Source organism: Ascidiella aspersa, chromosome 8, assembly GCF_963924565.1.
Source record: "Ascidiella aspersa chromosome 8, kaAscAspe10.2, whole genome shotgun sequence".
NCBI lineage: Eukaryota > Metazoa > Chordata > Ascidiacea > Phlebobranchia > Ascidiidae > Ascidiella > Ascidiella aspersa.
The window spans coordinates 6103248-6122426 of record NC_139454.1 but is presented as its reverse complement, the minus strand read 5'-3'; the positions used below and the strand labels follow the sequence as shown (position 1 = coordinate 6122426).

Genomic DNA, 19179 nt, shown 5'->3' with positions numbered 1-19179 from the left:
GAAATCGCTTTGATTTGCCAGATTGTCAAGTTGGGCATGGCACGGCCCGCGAGTGAAAATGCGTTTCTGCGAATTTGCAGCTCTCTGATCTCGGCTATTTTTAGGGGTTCTTCTGGTTGGCTGGCCCGTGTCCGTGAAGGCGAAAGCAATTAAACGCCGGCGTATCATTACATCGGCAGGCCTCGCACGTATAGCCCAACCCGGAACGCTTGTCCGTCTGAAAATGTGTCTCTCCTCGCGGCGCATACTTGGACCGTCAAAATGTTTATAATTAAAACTACTTATGAGCATTTTTGCAAAATTTGTATAAAATCTAACTTAAACACAAGCCATAGGCATAAATCTCAGTTTGTGTTATAAGCACGACGTGATTTCGTTTTATTACGTATTTTTTCCCGTTGTTTCCGGGTTGTAAACCAACAGGGAAACATAAATACGGGAGAGTATATAAACTAAACAAGTGTTGGTAATTTTAGTTTCCTAACGGATTTTACTTACATCCTGCTGTAACCTTTAAGTAGAATGTACAATTGCATCGTATTTTATCGTGATGTATCTCCCTGTACCTGAAAAATGTTATATTACTGCACGAAATACCTAACGGCGCCCAGGTTGAACAAGATGTAGTTTGAAAGCGCTTAGCGAACTCCGGCTCTACGAAGTGCAGCTTTGCTAAATGTCATTACATAGACTCATAAAATTAATATGCGAGCATGTTTTATGACCCCAAATTGGACGACGTATCAGGTAAATTAAATATCTTTGTCGATTTATCCCAAATATGCGCCAAACTCTTCAAGGTTGACGTCACCAAGCTGCGTCATAACGTTACGTCATGAACAATTATTCTTAAAATCACCCGTTGTTCTCGAGCTAAACGCGAAAAAATGCGTATATTTGGTTTAAATTAGCAAAACTTTGTATTCAAAGGGTATGTGATGATCAGGCATACAACAGAGATTCGCATTTTGCTCAATATGAACATTTTCATTCTAATTTCACAGAAATTCCACTTGATAAAGGTTGTGAGTTCAAACTACACACAATGTCATAGCTTTCATGGCGCCTTTAGGCTTAACAAATTAGCTTAAAATAAAAACCTTCTAATAAATTAAAGAAATTCACGCGCTGTGCATACTTGCACATACTCAGTTAAGTTGTACTAAAAACGTTCGTTCAGTTGTATAGACAAAATATTTTACTAAGCTGTGGGCTTTAGGGTATTTTAACGAGTTCAAATTTTCATGAAATAGATCCAGCGGGTTATACATTTTGGTGGACAATTGACATATTTTACTTAGTTTGTTTTTTCTAGAACCTCAGCTCAAGTGGTTTGTAAATGGACTTTGTTCTCATTTAGATTCTCTTTTCTTTATTTCGCCAAACTAAAAATAAATACCCAACTAATTGCTATCAGTTCGTGCCACAAAATGAAAGAAACCCTTTATTATGTTTTTGTCTGACATTTAAAATGCTGAAAATTGCAGACATAATTATCGATAGTTTAAATGTCAACACTGCCGTGCTCACACGCATTGGAATTTCCCCGAAATTCCGACTTTTAGATTAGTTTTAAAACAGAATTTACAATAACCAATAAACTTCGATATCACAGAGTGGTATTAGCATTCAACATTCTGGGTTGAGGCTCTATAGAAGCACAGAAATATAGTATGTACGTATCTTTCACGGTTAGCATTTCATTATAAAACTAAAAAGGTTTACGGTTGTTGAATATTTTTGTTATGGGGAATATTTTCTGGGCTTTTAGTGTTACATCATGGGTTTGTCAGTGTCGTTGCACTGTTATAAATAGCATGGGTTACCAGATGTATAGTTTTAAATATTGTTTTATTTTATTTTTGTTTGTTGATTTAGGTTACATATTTTGTGTTCTACTTTTTAATCACTGGTCAAAACTGAAAGAAACACAATCGGGCTAAATCTTAACAAACATCATGTTTTTATGAGATATCGCTACCGCTAGATGAAGGTATAGAGCTAAATAACTGACAGTATCCGTCACACCTATTTGTTGATTTCTGTCTTCCGTTGAAGGCCCCTAGGTGGCGCAGGCGCTAAACTAGTATTTTTTGTGGAGGTCCATGTAACAAAGTTATATCCAAACGTAACGTCATAAATTAGTCTTCAAAACACTAGTATAGTTCATTTATTCATCAAGTTTAAGGTTGGAGAGGTGTTTCTGTCAATACCAAAGCTTTGTTACAAAGATGTTATTGATTCTTTCAAAGCTGAAAAAGAGTTTAAAAGACTGACTATTGTATTTTTCAATTTCCAAATTTTCATTTTCGATGTTACGATGGGACGCACGACGCCTTTCGGTTAAAACAAATTTATAAAATTGATGTTAGACAAACTGGAAATGTATTGTAATCCAGATTCGCGTGGAACGCGAAATAAAAATTAAATTCACGTAGTTCAAAAAGGCAAAGAGTACAGTTTGGGAGGGAGCATGGCCACCTGTCCCAACCCGTGTATCCGCCCAAGCTACGTGGAACGAATCCCAAAACAGAATCTACATATTAAATGACGCCACGTCTGAAAATAATACCTTTTTACAAAACTCGCGAAAATTGGTCTAAAAGACCAAATTAAATATTGTATTATCGACAAAAACAAGATACGTCCTGAAAATACATTTTCGGCTCATATAATTATAGTTGCATCAGTTTGGCTAAAAGCTTTATTAGTATTCTATTTTATGACAAAGCGTGAATCAAATGCGAAAAGATGCGGTAATATCACGTCAGGAACAACATACTATTTGTTTCATTGACCAAATTTGGGTGAATTCGAGTCTATCGTAAGTTATTCGTCAAGCAAATTAGTGAATTTCAAAAGCTTTGAAAAATAAATATTATTTATAAATTTTGAATAATTTAAATGCAAAATGTATCACGACAGAAAGATAATTGCAGCTCCCTTGACCGCTATCGTACTATTATTGCCGGCGTTAAAAGTTTTTTTATAACAAAATTGAAATTACTTTTTATCTTTCAGTTTAACACAGTACGCTAAGTATTAAAACTTGTGTTCATTTAAATACTGCTAAGTATAGTTATTTAAATAAACGATGTTATTATTATTTGCTGCTTCTTGCCGAAGCGTAGCGCTTTAAAACTTGTAGTTTAAAATCAGACTAATTGTAAAAAGAGTTTTTTTATAACACTGAAACTATTCCGATTGAGTGTTGTTTTCGTGATGTATTTTCAAAATTTCTTAACTAGTGTAGGGCATCTTATGTTGTATAAACAAATACGCAAAGAAGGCAATATATAGAATATAACAGGAATATCGTTCGTTTGGCAAATAAAGTAACCACAAGACAGAGGTACAGAGTAAGGTTCCTCTTGTTCCCGGATTTTTTCACTCCCGGAAAACGAGATTGAAAAATAAAAATTCTAGGGAATCCCGGGATCCACCACGAAAAAATTATACCGAAATATCCGTCATTATGGCGTTTAAAATTATTTTATATTAGCTCCAAACATTTAATTAAGCTTGTTTATGTTTTGTAATATTGCTTCTGCAATCTTACAAGACCTTCTCGTGTTAAATTCAGCACCCTTATTTGTTTTTATTCAAAAAAAAATCGCATTTTTTGGTAAAATAAATTTAATTAAGTTTTTCCGCTGGTAAGCGCAAATAAAGCAACTTAGGCAACAATTTTAACAGGGTTAGTAATAATTTTTCCTTTATATTAGTCAAAAACGACAATTTTTGCTATGTTGCCGAATAGCTGGGATTAAAAAAAAATTTCCCGAGATTTGGGATTGATAATTTGCAAGAAATCCTGGGAATATTCCGTCAAAACACTTCCGGAGAGGAACCCTAGTACAGAGCCTTTACACCTGTGTCCCAAGTAACAGCATTCTATAGCAAATTTCTTTAAATAATGACCAGCCTGCATTGGTTTTAGGTTGTAGGTCTAACGTTTCCTTCCAAATATGATATTATATGTTCACGCAGCCTCAAATCGCACAGGTGCAAAGTTACTGCTGAAAACTGTGCTTCTGTCATGCATTTAATTAGATAAATCACAGTACTAAAACTACTCCTAAAAACAGTAACAACGACATGAAGATATGTTTAAATGCACGGCTGACCGTGCAACATGTGCTGAGAAATTGGACCAACCTTTCCAATCTGAGCTAATTTTTTTGTCATCGTTTTTTTTGGCAAGTTGTTTTAGTATTTGGTACTGAGCTTATGAAAAATTAACTACGTACCCAGTGGGAAATTCTAGTTGTATAAGTAAAATGTAAAATAGTAGTTTCGTTTGTTGCTATATATATGTTTAGCAAAAGGTATTTATATTTTTGTGTACAACGGTATTTTTTGTGTACAACGGTATTTTTTGTGTACAATAGGTATTTTTGTGTACAACGATATTCTAATAACAGGCGCCAGTCTGGAAAGTATTGTTGATACAAGGCTGTAATAGCCAGGCCATCTACTAAAAAGCAATCACAATGGGAGGGATAGAATATTAAGTAAATAAAACGCTCCTATTAGTACGAGATTTGCAGATTTAAAGCTAAATTCTAATCTCTTTCATGTGCCAAGGTGTCATGGAACGGTATTAATTGAAAGTATGGCCAATTTAACCTATATGTATAAATGCCAATTTATGATTTGAATTTACCCAGTTTCAGCTGCTAAACAAAATTTGGGCTTTGGTGATCGCTTGCAGGGTTCGACAGGTTACCAAAGGTTAAGAACCACTGATTTAAATGTTGCATAAAAATGAACTAAAGTCTGTTGCAGGTCCTGTATTTTCACTTAGACCCATCATAATACCTGCCTCGTTAGAGCGAAATTCTGGAAAACGGTTTAGAGTGATTTCATATCAAATCACCCAACCCACAAAGCATGACCTTCTTAGATTTTGCCAAAAAGTGGTACACCTACTAAGCACTAAATACTTGCTCTTTGTTTTAAGTTTTGTTGAAATTGTCTGAGTACTTTTCGAGATAACACACTTTGAAGATAACACATAATTGCCACTAGGTGGCGATATATATTTTGTATTTTTGCCAATATCTCAGTCATTTCTGGATGGATTTTTGCAAAGTTGGGCTTATTTTTAAGATTGTAACAAGGCCCAATCAGTTATTGCTGTAACTTAAGGAGTTAATTTTAAAATCGGAAATTACAACCAAATAAACAAATTTTTTTTGTTAGATTTTAAGGGTCCATAACGCGAAACCCCGACCTTAAAAAAAAACAATATTTCGCACAACATGTGGACTATATTTTAATGATTCATAAAACACAAAAATTGGAGAGGAGAAATTATGGAGTGAAATTTAAGAGCTTTTTTATTTTTGTAATATTATTTGGTATGATTGCTATACACTACTATGTTGCTCCAATGTACTATACGACAATTGTTAAAAACACAATTACAAATACATTTTTTTTTTCATTTGTAATTTTTCGTGCTTTTGTCCAAATTTGACACAGAATTTCTATCAGAAAACATTGAGAACCATGAATTAATTTTGCATGGTAGACTTGTCATATCTTAGTAAATATGTGGACAAAATTTCAGTGCAAATTTTCACCGGGGTCCTGGGTAACCGGGATATTAAAAGGACCCCACTTTTTGCTTTTTTTTTATTTCAACTCATTTTTAACCATAAATATCTCCCAACCCCTTTAATATTTTGTACTGAAATTTTTGCAGTTCAGAGAGAATTCTATAAACAACATTTCAACCCATTTTTAGCCAAATCCAATCAAAAATGGGGTCTTGGCGAGGTTTTAAAATTAGGGAAAATTTTAGCCGATTGCTCGGAAAGGCCAACTTTGGATGTCTATGACCTTTGACCTTTTAGAGTGACAATGTAAATTATGTTTTTTTTTTTATATTTGGTAGAAGTACTATCCTCCTGTATAAAAATTGGGTTGTTACCTTATTTAGTTTAGCAGAAATAGGGCATCAAACATGGTCCAAAATAGAAAAATTGCGCCCCCTCCCCAAACTAAAAGCTTCATAACTCTGGCGTTTGTCAACAAATTATGCTCAAATTTTGCAGGTGTTCATTATATAGGTTAGTGAAAAGGTGTGTAAAATTTAAGGAAAATCGGAGAGGTTGAATTTCTTGACTGTGTGAATTGACACGGAATGGCCCTATAATTCCTATATCACAAGTCGTATTTTCTAAAATAACCTGTTTTGTTGTTAGTCAAAGACATACATTTCAACCTATTAGACTAACTTAACTGGAATTAAAATGACTCTATATTATAGATGTTCTTCATACTAATTTCATTCTGAATGAAGCTAGTGCTGCAAGATTATACTGAGCTACAAGGGTCTGACTTGCTATCCCAGATATCATGCTGTGAACAGGCTCTTCTTTTCTTTTAAACCAGTTAACACACTCATCAGTCTCATGCTGTGCCCTTCCACAACTGGTCAGAACTCATTTTCAATATGACAAACCTGGTATAACTGCTCTTATTATCAGAAATCTGCACAAACAATGCTGTATTCTACTTTTAAGAACAGCCCATTTACTACTCACAATGCACATTTACATAACATGTGTATAATACGAAACTTAAATGAAAAAATAGCATTTATAAATTTGCTTATTTTTATTAAGCTTTTATTACTCCACTCATATTTTTGTGTGCCATACAATATTGGGATTTAGTCAACATTTTGCCAATTTTTTTTTAAGATGTGTTTTATACGGTATGAACCCTCAAAATTTAAGGATATCATTTTGTTTATCTTATTGTAAATACAAGTGCCATATTTGCCATTTTTTTATTTGTGAACTGTATGTACATACTGTGGCAGAAATAAATAAGAATTTGTCATGGCATCATATAGTACATTGGAGCAACATAGTAGTGTATAGCAATCATACCAAATAATATTACAAAAATAAAAAAGCTCTTAAATTTTACTCCATAATTTCTCCTCTCCAATTTTTGTGTTTTATGAATCATTAAAATATAGCCCACATTTTGTGCGAAATAATTTTTTTTTTTTAAGGTCGGTGTTTCGCGGTATGGACCCTTAAAATCTAACAAAAAAAATTTGTTTATTTGGTTGTAATTCCCGATTTTAAAATTAACTCCTTAAGTTACAGCAATAGTTGATTGGGCCTTTTACAATCTTAAAAATAAGCCCAACATTGCAAAAATCCATCCAGAAATGACTGAGATATTGGCAAGAATACAAAATATCTATCGCCATCTAGTGACAAAATCACGCCAATTTCAAAGTGCGATATCTCAGAAAGTACTTGACCAATTTTTATAAAATTTGAAACTTATGATTATTTTGTCATTTCTAAGCTGCAGTGTAAATTTCATTAAATTTAACAAGGGTGAGGTCAGAAATGAGATTCAAATTGGGTGATTTGATATGAAATCACTCTTTAATGCAAATATCAAGAACTTTCCACAGAGATGATTTTCATCAGGATATACTGCACTGGCCACTAATATATTGTCATTTAATATTATGTAAATGTTGATAAAACAATATTTTTCAGATTAATAAAGTATATTTTAAAAATGTCTCGTGGAAGTAGTGCCGGATTCGACCACCACATCACCATCTTCTCACCAGAGGGCAGGCTTTACCAAGTCGAGTATGCTTTCAAGGCCATCAACCAGGCAGGTCTAACGTCTGTTGGGGTCCGTGGCGATGACTGCGTTGTGGTGATGACACAGCGCAAAGTGCCAGACAAACTGATGGACATTTCAACCATTACACACATGTTTCAATTGACCCCCAGCATCGGATGTGTTATGACAGGAATGACTGCCGACAGTCGTTCGACTGTGCTTCGTGCTAGACATGAAGCCACCAATTGGAAGTACAAGTATGGATATGAGATTCCAGTGGACGCACTTTGCAAACGAATGGCAGACATCTCACAGGTTGGATTTTGTTATTGTTTAAATCACTTACCACTATAATTTGTATTTGGGAATACGTGTTAAATTGTAAAATTAAAATTCAAAAGAAGTTTACAAGCTCTCTCAAAAAACAAAAACACATACTATTGTTTTTACAAATTTATAGGAAGCAGTCAACTATGTTACTGAGTTTTTTGCTTCAATTGTTTTCAGACAAATTTGAGTATTATTTAAGTATAGTTTTTGTATATATGCCTATATGCTGCCATGAAATGATATATCCTAATTTTATATCAATCTGTTTACGGCTGCATAGAATAATAACTGTTTTTTGTGTATTACTTGTGCAACAGGTGTACACTCAAAATGCTGAAATGCGTCCAAAAGGTTGCTGCATGATGCTAATTGGCTGGGATGACGAACTGGAAAAACCTATGCTCTACAAATGTGATCCAGCAGGTGCTTGCATGTTATTCTACACAATTCAATGAAAGATACACAATCATATATGTTCAACAACTGTGATCTAGCCCTTGTGTTTTGACCAATGATTACGGATTACGTACCATTAGTACACCAAAGCCATCGCAGACTCACTGAATCTGTTGATCAATGATTGCCATGAAGTTGTTTCTAGACTCACTTTTTTTGAGATTGTGTAGCTCAGCTAGTGGAGCAACGGTTCTGGTATGACCGGAGGTCGTGAGTTCGAACCTCACTGCAGGCTAGATGTTTTTCTAGCCCTGCGTTGCTTGCATCATTTATCGGCAAATTCAGTGAGTCTGCGATGGCTTTCAGTGTACTAGTTCTAAACAATTACATATTTTTTACAAATTGATGTTTATTTATACATTATATATATGTTATCGAGCAGCAATCAAGTTAGACCTAGAACAAAATGCAGTAGGAACTCTGGTGGGAAGCAAAGCTTAGTTAGTGGTGTGCTGTTTGCCAAATGGATAAAGCAGCCCCCTATTTTGCCTAACCATGAGATCTTTACAATGCAGACTGATTTAGAAGAAGCAAGTTAAAGAACAAACAATAAACGATTTGCCTCTGCTTGCATGTGAACTTGTAAAATGTCTAACATTTTTGGGAGGTTGACTGAGAGCTTTTATGAAACGTAATTTATAACACCCACATGCGAACATCGCAAGTTGGAAGCACCCTTCATTAAAAACAGCCTCTCTTTGTTCTGGCTGTTTTGGGCAAATCATTCCTAAAACATGACAAAAGCGCACCACGGTCACACAACGCTGTTCAAATCACAATCTGCGTCATCAAAATGCTCATACCGATCCTGTAACCTAATTACTTTCCTTTACACAGGCTACTACTGCGGCTTCCGTGCCACGAGCGCCGGCGTAAAGCAGACCGAAGCCAACACCTTCCTAGAGAAAAAAGTTAAGAAGAAGAAGGACACGGTTTGGGGCCTTGAGAAGACGGTCGACGTGGCTCTCTCCTGTCTAACCCACGTTCTCTCTGCCGACTTCAAACCGGCCGATCTCGAGGTTGCAATGGTAACCAAGGATGATCCAAAATTCAGGGTTTTGACCGAAGAAGAGATTGACGTCTACCTGACCGCCCTCGCCGAAAAGGACTAGGAAGTTTTTTTTGTGTCCTATTTTGTTCCCGAGGGCCACAAAGATCTCCTCGCTCGCTGCTTTGGTTTTGTGTTTCACGTAGATTTGATTCACCCTGAAGCCGCCTTTTTTTCCAATTTGTTTGAGCACTGATGCTAAATTTCTACCATCATTTTTAGTGATGGTTTCTTTTACACGCTAGGCATAATACTGATTCAAATATTAAATTCGCCCGCACATGATTAAAATTCAATCAGTTATTTCCGAAACAAGGTATTTCTGAAGAATATCTGCTTTTTTAAACTGTGGAATTAAATGTTGGGTAGGAATATTTGTGTATAACCTGCTACTGTAAAATTCTAACTTAATGTGTTGTTGTGAACTGTTACTTCAAAAGTTCATAGTTTTGAGTTCCGACTCTTTGAAATAGAGTGCATAAAAAAGCGTTACCACGGTTCGTTTATTTAAAAAAAACTCTGAAACAAAGATAATATTACAAACCGATAGAAATTGTTTTTCCACATAATTGTAAAGCAAGGCTACGGAGTACACAAAGTACAGTCCACAGTTTAAAATATTGTTACATAAATACTTAAAAATAAAGTTTTATTGGGCTTGTTCAAAGTTAACTACTAACATAACGGATATATATACTGCGTTTCATTACAACGAGCGAAATATTTAACGGATTTTTATACGATAGCAATGTAAGCACAGTCAGATATCAACGCTATTAAAGTTCTATAAAAATGTGATGCGAAATGTTCAGTAATTGTTTGCCAAAGAATGGCGAAAACCTAAAACTATGGTTTTACCTAAAAAAGTGTAAGCTGTTGGCATGTGTCAAGCCAGTTGCTCAGCACTTGCGCGACTGTCAGTATAAACACTTGAGTTTTGTCGATGGAATAGGAAGAACGTGGAGCATCGGCAAGCTACTCTATTCCTCAGGGTCCCTCCTTTTCTTCTTGCGTTTGTGTCCGATGATCTTCAGCTGCCTCCAGGTTTGTGCCTTGTCCCGATCCGCTTTGGTGACACGACTGAAGTCGAGATACTGCAGCTGCGGAATTTGTGTTACCACGTACTGTCTGCGCAACAAAACAACAAGAAACGCTTGCTATAAAAAATTGGTTTGTTTTTTTCGAATGCGAGCTTTAATGGTCTGGCATGCCACCTGGCAAGCAGTAAGACACCCGTCTTACCAACTTTTGTTAACCCACGACTCCAATTAATATAGTTTCGTAAAGTTATGGGAGTTTTATAACGACTTCTTTTGAAAGGGAAGAAAGTCGAATTTCAATACATGAAACGGCATGTAGTTCTTGTTGCGAATGTGGAATGGTAACAGCCTGAACATCATCGCTTCTTCAGCGAGCTTATATACTTCTGTCCCAACTTTTATTATTCCCTTTAAAAGTACCGGTAGGTTAGCCTACTTTGCATTTTATTGGCTAAAATCTCGATAAAACCTGTTAATCATTTACAATAAGCCCGTTTATATGCACGTTTAAGTCGGATTCGAATCTGATTCGTTAATTCATTCTCTCTCGTTTTGGCGCTGGAATGAATTAAGTTCTCTCGTTTCTTAATCGGTCAAAAGGAGTGGTTTTCAATCCGTTCTCCGCTTAATCTGTTCGTTTCGCTGACGGCCGGAATTGTTTGATGTTGAATGACCTGCTTTAACGCAGTAGACATCACGCCATTTTTGGGGCATTATGACGTAACACGAACGGCTAGTCGTAAACAAAACAACGAGTTTAGCGCATAAGGAAAGAACATTACATACACTCGTTAGAATCAGATGCTAATTTGTGACAGAGGCGCTGGTCTAGAATCCACAACATATAACATTATTTGGGTTAGGATGCGGGTTTGGGTAGGTTTAAATAGTAGTTGGCCCACCCTCACCGAAATATTGTACATTGCTTTAATAATTGTCTCAACGCTGTGGTAGGATTCTAGGCCAGCGCCAAATACAGTTTTCATTAATGTTTGGTACATCTTATCACCTTCTTTTGTCCACTTTGCCTTGTATATAGCGTTGACCAGCACAAACAAGCTCAACTTTCCTGCACTTACATTGTGTGTGCCAGGTAAACTGAATACAGACAGTCAAAAACGTACTTAATCGGCAAACCTAACTCTAGTATTTCTTGTTTTCTTTTTCAATTTTAGGTTAATAAAAACGAACAAGCAGCAATAAATTGCTACCGCAAGGAGTAGCCTAACCCGAAAAATCGGTTGTGCGTCAGAAGTTTTCTGGAATATTACGTAATAATGCATATCAGTGCAGTTTGTACACTCAAGCTGGCTTGAATTTCGCGCCATGTAATTACGACGCTGGAACGGATAACTTTTCAAGCCGGCTTGAACCTTAATCTAATCTGCCTGAGAAAGGTGCATAAAAACAGGCTTAGTGTCTACTATGATATTGGCTCGTATTCAGAGCGACAGGTAAATTCTGTGGCACTGGGGAATTCGAATAGGCCTACTTTACGACTCAGGTAAATATCTGCAGCCATGCATTTGCTAATTTTCTGAGCTCTAATTAAATCAAAATCGAATTAATTTTAAATCTATTTTTTTATATTTTTATGGACAAAATTGTACTCTGGTGTGATCTTCAATTTTGGGGCCATGTTAACACCGCTTGGCGGCGCTAGTAAGCCACTTATACGAATTTTTAGATTCAACAAACAAATGAGAATACCTTCAAACGTGAGAATGATGGACCATAAATTATACTGGTATTTGCTGGATTAAAAAAATCTTTGTGTTGTCTAAGGCGCACAACATGTATGTATTGAAAATGGTTAAGTTTATTTTTATGGCTCTAATTTATTTTTATGGCTCCAATAAAAAATTTAGTACTGCGCATGCGCATGTCGGCTCGGTCTCATTTAGTTTTACGTTGTCTTACTCGAGTCCCGAGCCCGACTCTAGCAAAACAAACCGACTTCTCGAGTCCCGAGTCCGACTCCGCAGCCCTGCTTACAACACAAACATTTAATTTTGTTTGACTAAATCCAGTTTTCTATGCCACACCTGTAGCCTTTCGCCGAGTCCATCATGTTTCCGTGAAGTGTGAGTGTCTTCAGCCCCGGTATGCCGGCGAGCTTGTCCACTTGATGGATATCGTCGATCACGTTCGCGTGCAAGTAGAGCACTTTCAGGTTCACCATTTCGACCAACGCCTACATTTACCCAAAACAATCCCCGTGAAAAAAGTTGACGAATATGCTACTCTTAAGTTTTTGTACAAGTGAATTTTCTTTGACTTAAGTCTTGCGGGCAAACGGTAAAAAAATATGTTTTCAATTGGACACTTTAGGTAACTTTGATGTATTTACATATGGAAACTAAAAAAATTACTTTCATTTATACGTACCGGTATTTGCTATGTAATTAAAACTTTTATCAAATACCATTTTTGTGAAATTAATTTAGTCCTACCAGACTCCAAAAACTTACTGTAGGATCCCCTGTGTCCCACAGATTGGAAAGTCATACAATTTAAATATTTTATAGTATGGATTTAAGGACCGAAACTAGGAATTGACTTAGTAATGGTTGAAAATAAAGTGCCTTTTCGTAAATGGCTTAAGTGTTAATCATTTCAATCTAACTCGTTCATTAAACTGAGGAACACATTCTAACTGTTTTAAGTCATTTTTGCTTGTTTACCTTTTTAAAGTTCAACAGCTTCCTACCTCGCTAATTTTCAGTAAATCATTAAAGGACAGGTCGATCCACTCCAGTGAGTCGGGATATTGAATGACCGCTTGTAGCGCTGTTGAGAAGCCGTCGAACGACGTGAGAGAATTGTTGTTGAACCGAACGGCTTTGCTGGCCGAAAAGTATAAGGATGTTTATTTTGACAAGTAATGTTGTTAAGGGGTTACCTTGTAGGTATTTAAATATCGCTCTCGTTTTTTCGCATTTTGTAGGATTAACTGGAATACCGTATCACAAAAGTAAATTAAAAGTGACCTTTTTACCATAATAGAGTTTAAATGATGCGTCCCACCTTTTATAAGTAATGCTTTGATATCTTCTTAGATTTATTTATATTTTTTTATTTATGTTATTTTTTTTTTTTTTTTATTTATATTTTATTATTTTTTTCTGTATTTTTTCATTTTTTTTTTCTTTTTCATTATGTTTATATTCTTTGTGGATTTCTCAAATGTTTAAATTCTTACTTCAACACATTTATTTGTAGGGATTGGCCCTAAGAAGAAATATTATCCATCGATTTGTTTTAAAACAGAATAAAATCATATACATAAAACTGAAAACACTGTTGTTTTTCGTTCGATTTACACTGGAAATGACACAAAACCTACGGAACAAATCAACTCAATTTAAAAAAAGTGATAGCCACGTTTTGTTTAAAAAGTGAATGCCACATAAATGCCCAAAAAGTTCGTTCAAACATGTTGCTTCATTTACCTGCAATACTTCACGTGGCGTTTTTCTTCCTCTTCTGGAACCGGTTCCTTACGTTCCGCACTCGGCGTCACGCTGGTCGGAGGCAATTCGGACGGCAGCTCCACCGAAACTGTGACGTAACGATGCACCCCTTCTCTGGGGGCCACTTTCGCGAAATCTTTTAATTGGCAAAACAATAACAATACACTTTCGTATAGGCTTTAAATAACGTCCCGCCTTGCTTGTGACAGAGTGAAGTGACTACCAACCAGTGTTGTAATGACTTGAGTCAATGACTTGACTTAAGTGCACTTACGTTACTGTTTTCAAATTACTTAACTTGGATTAAAACTTTTGGGCAGAATTACTTGGCTTTACTTAAGAATTTCGGGCCAATGCCTTGAATTTGACTAAAGTATTTGAGACAAATGACTTGGGTTGAAATGAAGTGTTTCCATTCAGCATTTTCCTTAAATTGGGTTATTTATCCTAATTTTTGCGCATAAAACAACTTGCTTACACTCTATTGCCGTTTTGGTATTCTTTAGATAAGGTATTGCTCATAATCGAACGAGTTTACCCAATTTTAATAGCTTAACGTGTAATTCTTATGACAAGGACTTGACTTGGAATTGACTTGCTTAATTATGACTTGACAGTGACTTGACTTGTTATTTATTCAAAAAAGACTTGATTCGGACTTAAGTTGTTTTTCAGATGGCTTGACTTAGACTTACGTTATTTTACTAATGACTTGACTGGGACTTAAGTCATTTCAAAATGATCTGTTTACAACACTGCAAATAACTTTATCTCATTTTCGCAATTTAATAAAATGTTGTGAAGCAAACAATTACCGCTTGTTGGTGACAAAGAGCAATATTTACGCTAAAACGTGTCAAACAACAATCTAACAAAATGAAACTGAATACACCCAGACGCATTGTGTAAGCTTAAACTCTCAAAGTTTTAAAGACAATATACCGATATAGTCCGCATATTAAACATCTCTTTCGAGTAATAAACGATTGCTAATAATTAATTTGCTTTAGAATTCACTTACGTTTAAAACAGTCAAAAGACCATTATATATTGAATAGTAAATCATGCCTGAACTTAAAAAATAAAACAAACAAGTGTTTTCGCGCTTGTACTCGAGATTATACCTGGAAGTTTTCGCACATCTTTGAATGAGAAGTCGACCGGTGGGCCAACCTTTTGGATGACGTCATCATCAATGTCGTCATTGAGTGGCTGCATGGTGGCCAGAATGTCGCCGATACTTTGCCTAATAATAATTGGACTTCGTGTTATTCCGCAAATGAGACGAACGCAAGTTTTTTTTAATCCAATGTAGTAAATTATTTTAAAACAGTGCGAATAATGTCTTGCAAGCACAAGGCGATTATTGCACTACTAGTTTTTTCGTAGGTGAATCTGTCTCTTCTCAAAATATCACCTAATCGCACTGCAGTAGTTGATCACATTTTCGGTAAATTTGATATTTTTCAGGTCCACATTAAAAAATCATCCTTATACGGAGCAAATCACGCAATGACGTAAACTTGTGACGTCAGGTATTAAAATGGTCATGCGACCTGGAAAAAAATAATTTGTACTTTCAACGGTGAACTAAAACCACTTGCAATTCACCCCACATAGCCACGGGGTTTTGTTAACTCTCAATTAAGTACTTGTTGGTGCGTTAGCAAAGATAAATTGCTATAAAATACAGTGCGTTGAATAGTTTCTGGGTTGTATTTATAACAGTTAACTTATGGGTCATTTCAACAGTAATACATAAGGCTTGCCGATTGTATTTCAACTTGCGCAGACACAATAGGTTATAATAGAGACAAAATCAAAGTAAATAAGTCGTCAATATTCGTCTAATTTTTATTTTTATTTTCCTAGTCCGGACATCATTCACAAATGTTAGTTTTCAGACTTAATCCAGTGGCTGATTTATACTCACCGATTGGAAGTAACGCTCGCCACTTCATAGTGGTCGTACTTGTCAACAACTGGCATCTTCAGTGGACTTTTATTAAGGAAATACAGCAGTACACACTATGCCTGCTGCCTTAACCAAGCCTAGCAAACGCAACAACCTTTAGGAACAATTAAACCACGAGATTCTCTTTGGAAAGTGAACAATGCGAGATATTTGCCAATGTCACCTGTCACTTTTTTCCGTTTTTTGTTTAAACTGAGGAATAACGTAAAGTCTGCAACTTGAAGGGATTCCAAATCACACAGTTTTTATGGGCTAACAGCGCCGTCATTCAAATTTAGCAAAGAACCAGATTTGAAAACATTTTATTTTACGATTATTACGATCTTCATGTTGCGCTTTGACGAACAACCAGGGATAAGCCAAAAAAGCTTTGACAATTTGTACGTTAACTTAGGATTGAAGCATACTTCTTTACGGTAAACGATAAATTGATTTATAAATGTATAAAGACCAGAGTATGACTCAACATTACGTTTGTTTGTTGATCGTTATGGTACGACTTTATGTAAGTTACAGCATCCATAGGCATTTGGCAGTGCTTGAGCCTTATGTTACAGATGGTCAAGCTGAAACCAAATGGCTTTAAATGTATTCAAAGAACAGTTATATGAACATAGGAAGTGGTAAACAGTCAGATTTATATTTGGTTGATTTATATATAGCTGTTTTAACATGAACCGAACGTTCGTAATTTACACCCCAATAAAACATTAAAATAACGCAGTGGGTCTGGCATAGGAACGACATACTTATCAAGTAATCTGTCACGTTTCTAATATGTAAGTGGCAAGCTAGATTGCGGCTTGAGAGTGAATAAATATGTTGCAACTTTTCGTTTAAATGCCTTTGTGCAAATAGTCCGGATAGGCTTTGTAAACAGTGCGGGCCTCGAAAGCGCGTATGTTGACATTTCGTGTTACGATCAAGTTACAAGGGAGCAAGCACTAGCGAAGGATCTCGGCGTTTTCTCGGATCAAATTGCCCTCAATAAAGCCGATAAACACAAAGAACTTTAATATACTTAATGAGAGACGCGCGGATTAGCTTACTGAAATCGAATTCTTTGATACCACTCCATTTTCAATATGCTTCAATAAATCATTCTGTTCGACAGCTGAAAATATATTATATTTAAAGATCCTGTTGAAGTTGAGAAAATTAGTCTCCTAATATCAGCTTAACCTTTTCTAAATGCACAAACGTATTTCTTTTGCTATATTTCGGTAAACCCTCTATAAATCACTTGCTGCAGCCCTGCGTTAAGTTCAGTTCGGTTTAAACTTCCCTGCTGCGCTTAACAAACGAAGTAGCTTTGTTCTCAAGATTTAACGCGGTTTCAGAATGGGTTTTACTCTCCTGCCATTGACGTAAATCAGGTTGCACGTTTCTATGAAAATGACGCTGGAAATTAATTTGAAAGAAAACCTTGCATCTCAACAGCATTTCTACCTTCTGCCAAATATGAGCCGAAAACTTTTACCGCAAACAAAAAACAAACAAGAACAAATGCAGTTTAATGGTGAAAATAACGGCCCAAATAGACATAAAAAGCGACATGCTTTATTATTCAAACGTTTCGGCAAATGCTCATGCCATCATCAGTGATATGAAAGCCACATGATGTGGACACAGATCCGTATGTAGTGCTCCAAATGTATTTAAAAAAAAACGTTTACTTCCGATTACTTTTAGAAAAAATTAAGATATAACCCAAGAACTTAAATAAATTGACCTCATTTCACACAATATTACGTTTTTTTAACTTTAATAACCCTTCCGGTCGCGATAACTGAACATACCGTATAGCTAACAAAAAAAAAACGCAGGTAATGCAACAGAATCGACCAACATTCGGCTTGTCATAAACAACTGTTGAATCCACAAATGAACAGTGTAACATTAAAAAGGTAGGCAAAGCTTCCGACTGCGATTCTCCAACCAGCAACATTGATCGCTGCTTTTCTACTCAACCTGATCGCAGCGAAAATCAACTAACCAACCACGTCGCGACAAACAAAGCTTCAACCCGAGCGTCGTCGATTGTTTTAGCGAGGCAAACAACAATGACCAGAAATTGACAAAAGCGTTTCGAGCTTACGAATTGATTTAACCGATAACGGCTCTCACCTTTCGCCTTTTTGCACGGAGCGTTTTCCTTGTTCCGACCGGCGGCCTAGCTTGCTCTGCACGCCGATGTCTTGTTAACCTGTTTACGGCCAAACACCCGTAACAGCCGCTGGCCTGAAAGGTCTCTTGCTGCGTCTTGGCGGGGCTTCTGTTTCGGCGAGCGCGGAACATGTCATCGGCGCGCACTTTTTACGACACACATACGCCGCTCCAAAGTTGTTTCTCCTGTCGCCTCTTTGTGGCGTGTCAAAAGTAAAATGCAGTTTTATCTTGACGAAACGCGAAATAATCTTTGCCCAGCATCACGGGGGGTCATATCGCCGAGAGCGACACCGCACGCTTGCGTTGCTTTTAACGAGCTCTGGAAGTAAAATAATGCAGCCGCAGCTGAAAGTGTCATTTAAAAAGTAGAGGCTATGTATTCTAACAATCAGTGTTGTGAACAAGTCTTTTTGAAATGACTTAAGTATTAGTCCAGCCTTTTCAGAGAATAACAATTCAAGTGCACTTATGCCAGGTTATTGGCTTAAGTCATTACAACACTGCTACTAACACACACTCAAATATGAATTATACTAATCCGGAATGATAATAATCATTAAAATTTCCACATCAACAGGAGTTCGACTACTATGTGCCGACCAGGGCTGGGGGCTGTGTCGGACTTGGAGCTTGGAACTTCGGTATCCAGTAAGGCTACGTATGACTATCCTATTAACGAGGTGGCGTGCGCATGTGCAGTACACAACTTAAAACCGATAAGGCCGCACACTGGAAAATGTAAAGTTTGGTGGGTAATATGATCTGGCTAAGGCTTGGAAATTAGTTTTTTGAGATGTATTTACAGATTATGTTAAAACTGAAAGTCCACGTTCTCGCCCCCTGCAAAAAGTACAAGTAATCTGTTTTTGATTGTATTAATTGTCGAAACTTCTTTTTCGGATTTGCATTAAGTTTGTGCATTTCACCTTTTCATGTGATGCCTATTTATTTCCTTAACTATAATTTAACCCAGAATATGTTTCCACTGTGGTTGTAAAGTAAAAACGCGGAGTCGAATGTGTTAATGCTTTTATTTTTGCCTACAAAAACACGAAAGAAGTAAACGAGTAATGT

General features: G+C 36.3%; 2 protein-coding genes across 3 annotated transcripts; one reads left to right on the top strand and one right to left on the bottom strand.

Moving 5' to 3' along the window:
- Positions 1-7542: 7542 nt before the first annotated feature.
- LOC146135516 (proteasome subunit alpha type-6-like) lies at positions 7543-9940 on the top strand. Its single transcript, XM_083395909.1, has 3 exons — positions 7543-7929; positions 8262-8367; positions 9238-9940. Exons 1-3 carry the CDS (start codon positions 7561-7563, stop codon positions 9510-9512), a joined length of 750 nt encoding a protein of 249 aa, XP_083252035.1. The 5' UTR covers positions 7543-7560; the 3' UTR covers positions 9513-9940.
- On the bottom strand, positions 9933-18200 carry LOC146135515 (leucine-rich repeat-containing protein 51-like). 2 transcript variants are annotated; one of them, XM_083395908.1, is made up of 6 exons: positions 18064-18200; positions 15086-15207; positions 13941-14097; positions 13199-13334; positions 12534-12682; positions 9933-10576 (listed from the first exon to the last, which is right to left on the bottom strand). In XM_083395908.1, exons 2-6 carry the CDS (start codon positions 15177-15179, stop codon positions 10429-10431), a joined length of 684 nt encoding a protein of 227 aa, XP_083252034.1. In that variant the 5' UTR covers positions 15180-15207; positions 18064-18200; the 3' UTR covers positions 9933-10428. The 2 variants fall into 2 exon arrangements, with proteins under 2 accessions (XP_083252034.1, XP_083252033.1); XM_083395907.1 differs by lacking the exon at positions 18064-18200 and adding an exon at positions 15895-16430.
- Positions 18201-19179: the final 979 nt, after the last annotated feature.